The sequence below is a fragment of the Cucurbita moschata genome, unplaced genomic scaffold (assembly GCF_002738365.1).
Source record: "Cucurbita moschata cultivar Rifu unplaced genomic scaffold, Cmos_1.0 Cmo_Scf00018, whole genome shotgun sequence".
Taxonomy (NCBI): Eukaryota; Viridiplantae; Streptophyta; class Magnoliopsida; order Cucurbitales; family Cucurbitaceae; genus Cucurbita; species Cucurbita moschata.
The window spans coordinates 2,124,132-2,135,990 of record NW_019268534.1 but is presented as its reverse complement, the minus strand read 5'-3'; the positions used below and the strand labels follow the sequence as shown (position 1 = coordinate 2,135,990).

Sequence of the window (11,859 nt, the reverse complement as noted above, 5' to 3'; positions counted from 1 at the left end):
TTGCTGGTGCTTGGGGCGGTGTAAGGCCGGGTTCTACCCATCTCAAATCCAAGATAACTCCCCTCAAATCCTCTCCTGGACTTGACGGGACAATGACAGACCTAGCAGTTGTAAAGGTCATTGAAGGCAAGATTGCCCTCGTTCATCCTGATCAGGCCTACGATCTATATGATTCCATGCATTCGTACCTTTCTAAAGCTGGGATTACAGGAGTGAAAGTTGACGTTATACATGTAAGTTTCTACGTAATGAAAACTTCATTTTCTCTTTTATTTATTTCTTTTACAACTTAATCAATTTATCCACTTGTTTGTTCAATGAAGACTCTAGAATACGTCGCAGAGGAATATGGAGGAAGAGTTGATCTTGCGAAGGTATATTATAAGGGTTTGACCGACTCTATTGTGAAGAACTTCAAAGGGACTAACCTTATCTCGAGCATGCAACAATGCAACGATTTCTTCTTCCTTGGCACAAAGCAAAACTCCATAGGGAGAGCCAGTAAGATTCCAACTCTTGGTCATTATTGAATGAAAAGTAAGCCAAAACAAAAAATGATAAACATTTTCATCAAAACTTGTTGATAATATAGGTGATGATTTTTGGTTTCATGATCCACATGGTGATCCCATGGGTGAGTATTGGTTACAAGGTGTTCATATGGTCCACTGTGCATACAACAGCATGTGGATGGGGCAGATCATACAACCTGATTGGGACATGTTTCAATCAGACCATGTATGTGCAAAATTCCATGCAGGATCAAGAGCCATATGTGGAGGTCCTATATATGTGAGTGATTCAGTGGGTAGCCATGACTTTGATCTCATAAAGAAACTTGCTTATCCTGATGGAACAATTCCTAGATGCCAACATTTTGCCCTCCCCACTAGAGACTGCCTCTTCAAGAATCCTTTATTTGACAACAAAACTGTTCTCAAGATATGGAATCTTAACAAGGTACTTTCGAGTTCCATCTTTTATTGGTTAAAACACTCGACCATTTATATCTTTTTCAAACATAGACATTTATTTCATCTTCTTGGTTGGAATTTAACTGCAGTATGGAGGTGTAATTGGAGCTTTCAACTGCCAAGGAGCTGGTTGGGATCGTAAAGAACGAAGAATTAAGGGGCATCCAGAATGCTACAAGCCAATGACCACAATAGTACATGTCAACGATGTGGAATGGGACCAAAAGCCAGAAGCAGTCCCAATGGGAAATTTCATCGAATATGTTGTGTACTTGAACCAAGCCAAGCAAATTCTCCACACGACTCCAAAATCAGAACCGCTAGAACTGACCCTTGAACCATCTACATTTGAGCTCTTCAATTTCATACCCCTCAAAAAGTTAGATTCCAACATCAAATTCGCTCCGATAGGCCTGGCGAACATGTTCAACAGTTCTGGAACCATCCAACATTTGAAATACAACAAAAACGGAGTGGAATTGAAAGTAAAAGGAGGAGGAAATTTCTTGGCTTACTCGAGTGGGTCGCCAAAGAAGTGTGTTTCAAACGGAATCGAAGTTGAATTTGAATGGGATTATGATGGAAAGTTGAGTTGTGATCTTCCTTGGATCGAAGAAGCTAGTGGAGTTTCAAATTTGGATATTTTCTTTTGAGAAACTTTGTCATCTTCGTGAATTTGTATGCATTTTGTTGCGTTGTGTTGAATGTCACGTGTGCTAATGGATAACCATTTCAATTAAATAAATGTTCTATCATTATTGTATTTTTTTTTTTTTTTTTACTTTTTTTTGATTAAATTAATAAAAATACTCTTAAATACTTTGAAAATTTGTATTTTGTCGGATTTAAATATTCAAAAAATATTCTTCAATTTTTAAAAAAAATATAAATATCGTTACGTTAGAAATACCATGTTTAAAAAATATCCATAAAATTTTAAATATAACATTAAAACTATTAACTCGAAAAAAAAAATATATACAATAATGATAAAAAGCCTTTATTTAATTGAAATGAGTCGATGAGCACACATATAACATTTAACGCAACACAACCAAATGCATACAAATTTAAGTGAGGTAGTAAAAATTCTCAAAAGAAAATGTCCAAATTTGAAACTCCACCCACTTCTTCAATCCATGGAAGCTCAAAATTTAGCTTTCCATCCGAACTCCATTCAAATTCGACTTCCCTTCCGTTTGAAAGGCACTTCTTCGGCGACCCACTTGAGTAAGCTAAGAAATTTCCTACTCCTTTCACTTTTAATTCCACTTCCTTTTCGTTATACTTCAGATGTTGAATAGTTCCAGAACTGTTGAACATGTTTGTCAGACCAATAGGAGCGAATTGGATGTTGGAACCTAGCTTTCTGAGGGGTATAAAATTGAAGAGCTCGAATGTAGATGGTTGAAGGGTTAGCTCTAGGGGTTTAGATTTTGGAGTCGTGTGGAGAATTTGCTCTGCTTGGTTCAAGTACACAACGTATTCGACGAAATTTTCCATTGGAGCTGCTTCTGGTTTTTGGTCCCATTCCACATCGTTGACATGTACTGTTGTAGACATTGGCTTGTAGCATTCTGGACGCCCCTTGATTCTTTGCTCTTTAGGATCCCAACCGGCTCCTTGGCAGTTGAAAGCTCCAATTACGCCTCCATACTGCAGTTAAATTCCAACCAAGAAGATGATATAAATGTCTGTGTTTGAAAAAGATATAACTGCTCGAGTGTTTTAACTAGTAAAAGATGGAACTCGAAAGTACCTTGTTAAGATTCCATATCTTGAGAACAGTTTTGTTGTCAAATAATGGATTCTTGAAGAGACAGTCTCTAGTGGGGAGGGCAAAATATTGACATCTTGGAATAGTTCCATCGGGATACACAAGTTGCTTCATGAGATCAAAATCATGGCAGCCCACTGAGTCACTCACATATATAGGACCTCCGCAAATGGCTCTTGATCCTGCATGGAATTTGGCACATAGATGGTCTGATTGGAACATGTCCCAATCAGGTTGTATGATCTGTCCCATCCACATGCTGTTGTATGCGCAATGAATCATATGAACACCTTGTAACCAATACACACCCATGGGATCACCAAGTGGATCTTGGAACCAAAAATCATCACCTATTCAGCAAAATATTCGTTGGAGTGAATTTTCGACGGACCCTTATGTAACATTCCAATGACCGAACAACCGAGAAATATAAAATTTTGAAATTCTTACCAACTCTTCCTATGGAGTTTTGCTTTGTACCAAGATAGAAGAAATCATTGCATTGTTGCATACTAGAGAAAAGTCCCGTCCCTTTGAAATTCTTAACGAGAGAGTTGGTGAGACCCTTATAATACGCCTTTGCAAGATCAACTCTTCCTCCATATTCCTCCGAGACATACTCTAGAGTCTGAATTGAACAAACAGTACGTTGAAAGAGTCTATTTTAGTTACTCATGACACTGCGTTGAAAAAATTAAAATAAAGGTTTTGTTTTAGAGATACTTACATGTATCACATCAACTTTTACACCTGTAATCCCAACTTTAGAAAGATAGGAATGCATGGAATCAAAGAAATCATCAGCTTGGTCGGGATGAACGAGTCCTATGCTGCCTTCGATGATCTTCACGACAGCAAGATCCTCCATCGTGCCATTGAGGCCAGGAGAAAGCTTGCAGGGAATTATCTTGGAATTCAAATGTGTAGAGCCAGGTCTTACACCACCCCAAGCACCAGCAAGAGCATGCCAAACAAATACATCGTCTAAACCTTTGAATTTTGTTCTCAAGTCCTTTGTGAAAGCCTTCAATCCAGAGTCGTCATCATCATCCTTGGAAGAACTAGTTTCTTCTTCTTGGTTCCCAAAAATCTCGTTAAGCTCTGCTTTAAGCTTCTGAATTTTGGTTTCAAATTCAGACACATCAGTAACTCCAGATTCAATGGCCTTGTCTCTATCTTGCTCGACACGATCAATCTCGATTGACTTTGCGATCAACAACTTTGGCTTCTTTGGATCAAACGATGGAGCATTCGGACCCAATAAAGACCCACCTTTGTACTTTCTAAACCTTTCACACTCTTCAAATCTATAGAGTCTGGAAGTCATTTGAGTCCCACCCAAAACAAGATTTTTTGCATCACGAGTCGGGTCTTCTCCGTCCTTGTTGATGCTTTGCCACCCATCGTCAATGATGAGAAACCTTGGCGAGATGCCGCCTTCAACAAAATCATTTACACCATTCCAAATTCCAACAGGGTCAACTGTTAAGTAAAAAGCATCCCAAGTGCACCAACCGAATTTGTCCACCAGATGTGTGATAGGCTTCTCTTCCAAGAGTCTAAAAGTATTTAAATGGACTCTAATGGCAGCATAAGCCTCTTTCATCAACTTGTAGGGATTATCAGACACATGAATGTAGGCTATAGCATCAAAACTTGATGCTTTCACATGAGTTGAGCCACTTTCAGCACAAATCAAAACTTGTCCATCAGTTCCAGGATGAAGGGCAGATCTAAAACTTCCTTCGATAATGGAAATGATAACGACATATGAGTTTATCTCAGGAACATTTAAGATGGTCCATTGAGTTTCCATTTGTAAATCAGACCCGGAATTCCCAACCCACATGGTCGACCACCATGTTTTGAACCGGAAGACACTCACAAACTCCCTACCCTTGAATTTCCCCAAGGAATTGGTCAGCCTATCAGAAGGGTGCGATTGATGAAAACCAAGAAATCCGCCCTTATGGGACAGAGTATGCACTCGTTGGAGCAAAGGAAGTGGGGCATCAGAGGATTGGCATATCGAAGAGAAGGGGCTGAAAAAGACATTGCTTGGGACATCCGACAGCAATGGAACGCCATTGACATGTATCTTCCCATCTGAAAGATCAATAAGGTTCTCCAAACTGTCGGATTTGAGAACAGAAGAGTTTAAGGTGGCTGGTTGATTTGGAGGTGCCATGGGAGATGGTTAACAGAGAGCTTGGAATGAGAAGAAGCTTAACAGAGAGAGGTTAAGAGTTGAAGGATTGTAAAGCATGGAAAGCATGGAAAGGATTTATAGGGAGAAGAGTGAAGAAGGCGAATGATAATACAAAACTAAAAGGGTTGGAAGATAAGGAGTTAGTTTAGTTAGTTATGTTCGTCGGTGGAAGTTGATATTTGACCCATAAATCTTGTTAAGATCGTTTATTTATGATTATAATTCTCTGATACCAAATGATGAAGTAGTCGGTTTGTGTTTGGAAATACGATGGAGAGGTGACTCCTCGGTTGCGAAGAGGGCCAAAGAGGCATTGGCTTCAATATTCCAAAGCAACGAGTGATCTATTGATTGATACTTTGGCTTTGTTTTCTTCCTCAAAATGTATGCAAGAATTTCTCTTTAATTAGCATCTCCTTTCTATATTCACTTGCTTTTGTTTTATTCTATCTCTTTCACTTTTTGAATTTCTTCGAGAATTTGGAAACCCTATACACAAATTCTTGTTCTTAACCGACCATTCTAATGGTGAGGATTCTTGTTCATTTAGAGATGGTATTTTATGAAGGGGATAAACTATTATTGGTCTATCTTGTCATAGAAGAATTCTGATAGAGATGTTTTGATGAAAGAGATTCAAGATATACTCGTGAAAGTATAATACTGATGGGAAAGATTTTATCGGTTGGGTACAATACCCACTATAATAGGACAATAGTTGTGGTGATGCCTCTAACAGATCAAGGCATGTCGTTTAGAGACGTCCTTGTCTGAGTCACTATGGTGCATCTTAAATCTTAGATAGTATGTTGTTGAAAGTAATGGTTCGATGGTGAATGGATATGATAAGCATATGGGCAAAACTTATCCTCGAAAGAAAAAGATACCAAATATATAATATATTTTTCGAGTAATGTCGGATATAAGAGAGGCATTGTTCTAATGTTTAGTAAACCTTTCTCTGAGCCAAATTTTCTCATAACTCTGATGTGTGAGATAATATTATACAAATTCTGCTACAAGGAAACCATTTGCAGTTTGGAAATTAAATCCACATTTTCACTATCTGGGTGAGTTCTATCATCATGAAGAACAAGCAATTTTAAGGTACCTGACTCTTTCAACCAGGCAGCCACCACAGAGCCTGTTGATACATACCTACCTATATTACATTTAGCAACCCGGAATGGCGCCCCCATGCTAGCTAGAAGTGCCTTGATTGCCCGTCTTAGAGCTCCGTCCCCGACAACTTTGCTGTGTTTTCCCCATCCAGTCAGAATGCTGGCACGATGACTAAAATGTAAGAAATTTGCTCGAAAAGAACGAGTTTTATTGAGAACGAATGAAAGAATACGAGAGCAAAACAAAAAAGACTATACAAACAAAGGGAAACCAGATCTAGAAAGAGGCATTGAAACAAAACCAGGTCCCAAACCTCCTCTGAAGGACTTTCCCAATCACTAAACACACTACTATTTATCTCTAACCAAAGATCCTAAGACGACGCAAAGAATGTTGCCTGCCAAAGAAACGCCCCTCTATCACATAAGGGGGTGCTATCACCCGTCGTAAGCCATTTGAATACCAAAAGTTTAAGATTCTACATCGGTCGGAAAGGAGAACGAGAACGAAGCATCTTTTATAAGGGTGTGGAAATCTCTTCCTAGCAGACGCGTTTTAAAAACCTCGAGGGAAAGAAGGAAAAGCCCAAAGAGGACAATATCAGATAGCAGTGGGTTTGAGCCGTTACAAAAAGACTCTAGGAATCTGTCCCGAAATTGGACGTGTTATTGTTTTGGTTTTTTTCGTTTTAATTTTATGCTCCTTGAAATACAGTCCTACTTCCCTTCATGCCAATTGGCCACTCATTGACATGCCATCGAAGCGAAGATTCCACATTACGCCTTGGTGAATAAAACAAGGCTTTAGTCATTTAAGAAAGGTATAAACAGCATTAGGTACAAACAAGTCCATGAAGACACAAGTCAATACCTGAGTAACTAAGAAAGCTAACACAATTAAATAACCGGAGATCGAACGAACTACTAAAAGTAATATGAAAAAGTAGCGACATCTAATAATATGCATAACGAATTATTAGTGAGAGCGAATGACGGAATGAACGTACCTTAATAATTTTGGCAACTGATGACCATTAAACACAACAGAATGAATACCCAGCAACCAAGCATGAACCATGGCACGAGCAGCTCCAGAAGACATGAGGTGCAAATCTAAGCAAGAATCGGACCATAAAGTTTCCCATACGTTGCGTCTTTTTCCTTCAAGTACGACCAATTGTGCCCCTCGTTTCTATAGAGAAGATAAAGTTTTCAAATATCAAAACCAGTATTAGTATATCAAAGAAATGGGAAATGAGAATGAGAGTGAACAGCTTGAAATTTCCTAGACATCACCTGACCAAAATGCCACAGCATGTCTGTCAAAGCGTTGTAGAAAGCAGATGCAGTGGAAGAGTCCATCCGCTTCACTTCATCAAACAGATACTGTGCTTGGATCCACACATTTTCACTAAAGCCCATCAGGAGTCCATGAGCTACACCATAGACTTGATTATCAAATAACCGAAGCTCTTCCAATAACATTGAAGCATCTTCAATTGATTTGCAGCGGCTGCACCCAAAACTCAAATTCCACAATTAGGATCAAAATTCACCTTGAGATTATAGAGAATAATAAGGAATAAGACCAAAGCAAGCAACCACAAAGACTAACAAAAGAGGCTTTGAATTGAGAGAGTTATACAAAGAGGCTTTGAAGTGCAAAACGATACCGGGTAGAAAGATTGTTGACGAGAGACTCTCGCTCGATGGCCCTCGTTCAAGAGAAGGGTTACAAAAAAATGAGACAAAAGGAGGTCACCAACTATTGCCCAATGTGATTTGCGGTATATTTGACTTGCGAATGAGATAAAATACGACAGAGGATTATTTATCCTAAATATTTGACTCGTAGGGCAAGCTTGTCAATGCCATCTAAATATACCAGAACGATATACAAAATTCAATGCACGTCACGTTCTAAGAGATAATTATAAAGGATGTAGAAGAAAAAGACTATATGCACGGATGGTCTTCCCTAAATCTCCGATCTTCATAGAACTTGTTTATGTGGAAAATTTTCATCTTGCATCCTAATAACAGGTCAAAATGCTAGTTTTGTAAGTTCGAGGCTGCTATTGATTAAGAAAAACATGGCTAAAATAAATTGATTTGGTAGAAAATAGGTATAGATAGCAAAATCTTGAGGGAAAATGCTGGTTAAAGACTTTTACCTGCATGCATTTAGAATTGCTGAAAAGGTTACAACATTTGGCTTTATTTGCAGCTCATGCATCTTCTTGAAGACGTTCAAGATGGACCCGATCTCCTCCTTCCCTAGTCTTTCTTTCTTTGCAGGCCCTTCTTTCTCAGAAACAAGCTGCTGATAAAATTTGAAGGCATGGTCATCGTCCCAGTTCTCCGTCTCCCTCTCATCCACACCCTCGATCAACATGATCGATGGGGATTCACTTTGCCTGTCACTAGATGCACCAACTAGAGATTCGGCTGTTGTAGAACGACCAAAGGCATCAATTATGGAATTGTAAGTGACAACATTAGGCCTAATCCCCTCTTTTATCATCTCGTCAAGCAACGATACAGCAGAATCCACTAAACCGTTTTTACATAAAGCATTGATGAGTTCACTATAAAGAACTACGTCAGCCTTCAGTCCAGCCCGTTTGAACTCACGAAAGACCTCCATTGCCTCCTCGTATAGACTACCTTTAGAGTATACATCAATTAAGGTAGAATACGTCAACAAATTCGGATATACACGGTCTCTTTTCATCTCCTTAAATACTCTGGTAACTTCAGTAAACTTCCCCTGTTTTCCATATCCATCTAGAAGGGCATTGTAAGTAACAACATCCTTTTTAACTCCAGAGCTCCCCATCTCTCTGCAAACATTCAGAGCATCTTCAAACCTTCCAAGCTTGGCATAGATCGAAACCAATGTATTGTACGAAACCCTATCTAAACCAATGCCCAGAAGCTTCATTTCATTGTATAAGTTTAGTGCATCTTCTAATCTACCAGCCTTAGCATATCCATCAGCCATTGTACTGTAAGTAACCACATTAGGCGATATTTTCTTCGAAGGCATCTCTAACATAATCTCATGAGCCAAATCCATCTGCCCACCTTTGCAAACTGCATCTAAAAGTGTATTATAAGTAAATATATCCTGATCAATCCCTCTATCTGCCATCTCACTAAACAAGCTCCGAGCGGCCTCCCACAACCCTCCTCGACTACACACAGCAAGAAATGAGTTATAGGTAATTCTATCAGGTTGGACCCCATTCCTCAACATTTCTTCAAAAATCTCCACCACTCTCCCAAACTCAACTACTCCTTTTCCACATGCATCAATCACTGCATTATAAGTAACCAAATTTGGCTTCAATCCTGAATCTTTCATGGACTCAAACACCTTAATAGCCTGGTCGAAGTAACCACTCTTTCCATAAGCACTTATCAAAGCTGAGAATGCGAAAACAGTGTTCCCATACCCTTCACTCAATGCTGTCTCGAAAACCCCTTTAGCAAGTTCAACTTTACCAAGCCTACCAAGCGTACTGATCATCGCACTAGCCAATTTACCTCGCTCATTCTTCCTTCCCTCTCTAACAAGAGCAAAATCAAAGCATCGAATTGCTTTCCAACATTCACCTCTATTCCCAAGTTCCCGAAGCAGAAACGTATAATCTTCCGACCCACAAAGCTTAGACTCGAAGTTGAGCAAAATATTATCCAAACTGGCGTCATTCTTGCCGAACTGAAGGGCCTGGTGCAGCACCTCCTCAGCAATCGCAGTGTGACGAGTAGCCATGGAGGATTTAGGGCGTCCAACGTGAAACTTAGAGACGAATCGAGTTGAACGGCGGCCGGAAAAGTTGGAAGCAAGCTCGGATTTCGAGGTGGAGAGAGACCGGAGAGAAGGGAAATTAGGGCTTTGGGAAAGCGGAGTAGAAGTAGAAGTAGAAGCGGATTTAGCCGCACTGTGATTCGGAGTTGGGGGCAATGGTTTGACAAGAGAAACCGCGTGGGTCGTCGTCCCAGACCCATTCTGGCGCCGATGGTTTTTTAGGTTATTATGTGGGTATTGATGAGTTTGGTAGGGCTTTGCCGTGGTGATTGAACAGTGCGGTGGAGTAGAAGCCATTGCAACACCTCAAACGAAAGAGAAACAAGAAAACAAAGCAACACCAGAGAGAGAAACACTTACTTACAGTGATTGAAGGGCATAAACATTCATGAAGGCCATGGCGGCCATTGATGGCGGACTACCCAGATGAAATTCTGGATATGGATAAGAATCTAGAGAGAGAAAGAGAGTAATTAGGTGAAGGAGATAAGAAAGATGGATGAAGTGTAGAAGAAGGTGAGATGGGGAGTATTGAAATACCCACCCCCATGCCTCATCAGCCATTGCCTTCCGCTTCCAGAGACGATCAGAGATTGCGCCTTTGGATTCTTTCTGGGCCCCTTTTTGTTACATCCATGGCACTGTGCCAACCTTGTCCCACACGCACTCACAAAATGTTGACTCCTTTTTCTTATCGCCACCATTATTTTGATTTCAAGCTTTTTTAACTCTTATTTTAATGCATTAAAAAGATACAATGTCAAATAATTAATACGTAAGAATAAAGTTTAGAGACTAAAATGAGATTTAATTTTTTTATTAGTGCAATAATTGTCTCATACCATGTTAGACGAACAAACACAACTCTTCACGCTGGTATGACAAGCTCTCATGCTTTTGCTCTGAGCTTCCCCCAAAAAGCCTCACAACAATGGAGAGAGTATTATGTCCCCAAGAGACCTCATAACAATGGAGAGAGTATTATTTGTTTATCCGATGTGAAACTTCCATCATCTAACACCTTCTCTTAATCGAGGCTAGACTCCTTTGGAGTCTTAGTCATTTTTTACTGCCTTCGAGGAGGCTCGACTCTCTTCTTTTCTTTTAGAGTCCTTTATTCTACATTTGAGGATTTACCAATCTATTGGCACGACTAAATTTAAGGCATGACTCTCGAGTTGAGATGAATGTATATGATTTAAGCTCTAACATAATATGTCAACTTTGTTAGTTACTATTTGGAATTGATTTTGAATTGGTTAAATCATTTTTTTCATGCTCAAAATTATTATACGTCACATTTTTATTTATTATTTACCAACAAAACAAATTATATCAAAATTTAAAAAAGATTTGTTACAAAAAACGACAATTAAAATAGGGATATAAATCACGACAATAAAAGAGGAATGTTAATCATCTTGAGCATAATAAATAAATAGAACTTAATATTATATTTACACTAAAAAAAAATAAGGTAAGAATCAAATGAAATGAATTAGGGTAGAGTGAGAAGGATGAATTGTATGTGTCATTTGGATGATGATATCAACTAATTCAAATTTTAAAATTTTATGGTGGTAACATTGTTACATTATTATTTAATTATTTTATTTGGGTTTTTTTCATAATACATTCCTCGAAAATAATTCACAGACATTATAGTGTAAAAGTAATTAAAAAATAATGAAATGATAAATTATAATAAGACAAATCATTAGGTCAACCAAATTACACTAACAATCATTTTTAAGGAACAAATGTTCAGAACCATTTACTTGCTTCTATTTTAAAATTTTAAAATCAACTAAAATTTATTAAAACAAAAGTTTTCTCCAAAAAAATCCTACATATATATGTAATTACCTAATTTTTTTTCAAAACAGAGAATAGAAAAAAAAAAATGAAATCCACCAACCTATAAAAATTGTAGCATTAATGGTTTTCTAATAGAAGGTTAAAAT

The 11,859-nt window shown here is 38.5% G+C and overlaps 3 protein-coding genes across 4 annotated transcripts in view; 1 reads left to right on the top strand and 2 right to left on the bottom strand.

The window, feature by feature from the left end:
* LOC111455852 (stachyose synthase-like) overlaps positions 1 to 1,666 on the top strand; it is a 2,600-nt gene extending 934 nt beyond the window's left edge. The window contains 4 exon segments of the mRNA XM_023097479.1: positions 1 to 233; positions 324 to 501; positions 593 to 960; positions 1,064 to 1,666. The exon segment at positions 1 to 233 is cut by the window's left edge and continues 4 nt beyond it. Coding sequence (XP_022953247.1) covers positions 1 to 233; positions 324 to 501; positions 593 to 960; positions 1,064 to 1,627 — 1,343 coding nt within the window. The 3' untranslated portion in view covers positions 1,628 to 1,666.
* A 292-nt stretch (positions 1,667 to 1,958) lies between these two features.
* On the bottom strand, positions 1,959 to 4,939 carry LOC111455848 (stachyose synthase-like). The gene is made up of 4 exons (XM_023097474.1): positions 3,479 to 4,939; positions 3,202 to 3,379; positions 2,734 to 3,101; positions 1,959 to 2,630 (listed from the first exon to the last, which is right to left on the bottom strand). Exons 1-4 carry the CDS (start codon positions 4,937 to 4,939, stop codon positions 2,067 to 2,069), a joined length of 2,571 nt encoding a protein of 856 aa, XP_022953242.1. The 3' UTR covers positions 1,959 to 2,066.
* Positions 4,940 to 5,830: 891 nt separating this feature from the next.
* Positions 5,831 to 10,541, bottom strand: LOC111455846 (pentatricopeptide repeat-containing protein At2g31400, chloroplastic-like). 2 transcript variants are annotated; one of them, XM_023097473.1, is made up of 5 exons: positions 10,440 to 10,541; positions 8,256 to 10,347; positions 7,378 to 7,594; positions 7,089 to 7,273; positions 5,831 to 6,241 (listed from the first exon to the last, which is right to left on the bottom strand). In XM_023097473.1, exons 2-5 carry the CDS (start codon positions 10,190 to 10,192, stop codon positions 5,977 to 5,979), a joined length of 2,604 nt encoding a protein of 867 aa, XP_022953241.1. In that variant the 5' UTR covers positions 10,193 to 10,347; positions 10,440 to 10,541; the 3' UTR covers positions 5,831 to 5,976. The 2 variants fall into 2 exon arrangements, with proteins under 2 accessions (XP_022953241.1, XP_022953240.1); XM_023097472.1 differs by lacking the exon at positions 10,440 to 10,541 and having other exon boundaries at positions 8,256 to 10,423.
* Between the last annotated feature and the right edge of the window lie 1,318 nt (positions 10,542 to 11,859).

Excerpts from the sequence above, each read along its gene's own strand:
- LOC111455848 (XM_023097474.1), bottom strand. The coding sequence starts at position 4,939 with ATGGCACCTCCAAATCAACCAGCCACCTTAAACTCTTCTGTTCTCAAA. Across the intron at positions 3,102-3,201 it reads AAACTCCATAGGAAGAGTTG|GTGATGATTTTTGGTTCCAA; the intron begins GTAAGAATTTCA and ends TTTGCTGAATAG. Across the intron at positions 2,631-2,733 it reads AGATATGGAATCTTAACAAG|TATGGAGGCGTAATTGGAGC; the intron begins GTACTTTCGAGT and ends ATTTAACTGCAG.
- LOC111455846 (XM_023097473.1), bottom strand. The coding sequence starts at position 10,192 with ATGGCTTCTACTCCACCGCACTGTTCAATCACCACGGCAAAGCCCTAC. Across the intron at positions 7,274-7,377 it reads TGCTGTGGCATTTTGGTCAG|AAACGAGGGGCACAATTGGT; the intron begins GTGATGTCTAGG and ends TCTTCTCTATAG. Across the intron at positions 6,242-7,088 it reads CAGTTGCCAAAATTATTAAG|CATTCTGACTGGATGGGGAA; the intron begins GTACGTTCATTC and ends TCATCGTGCCAG.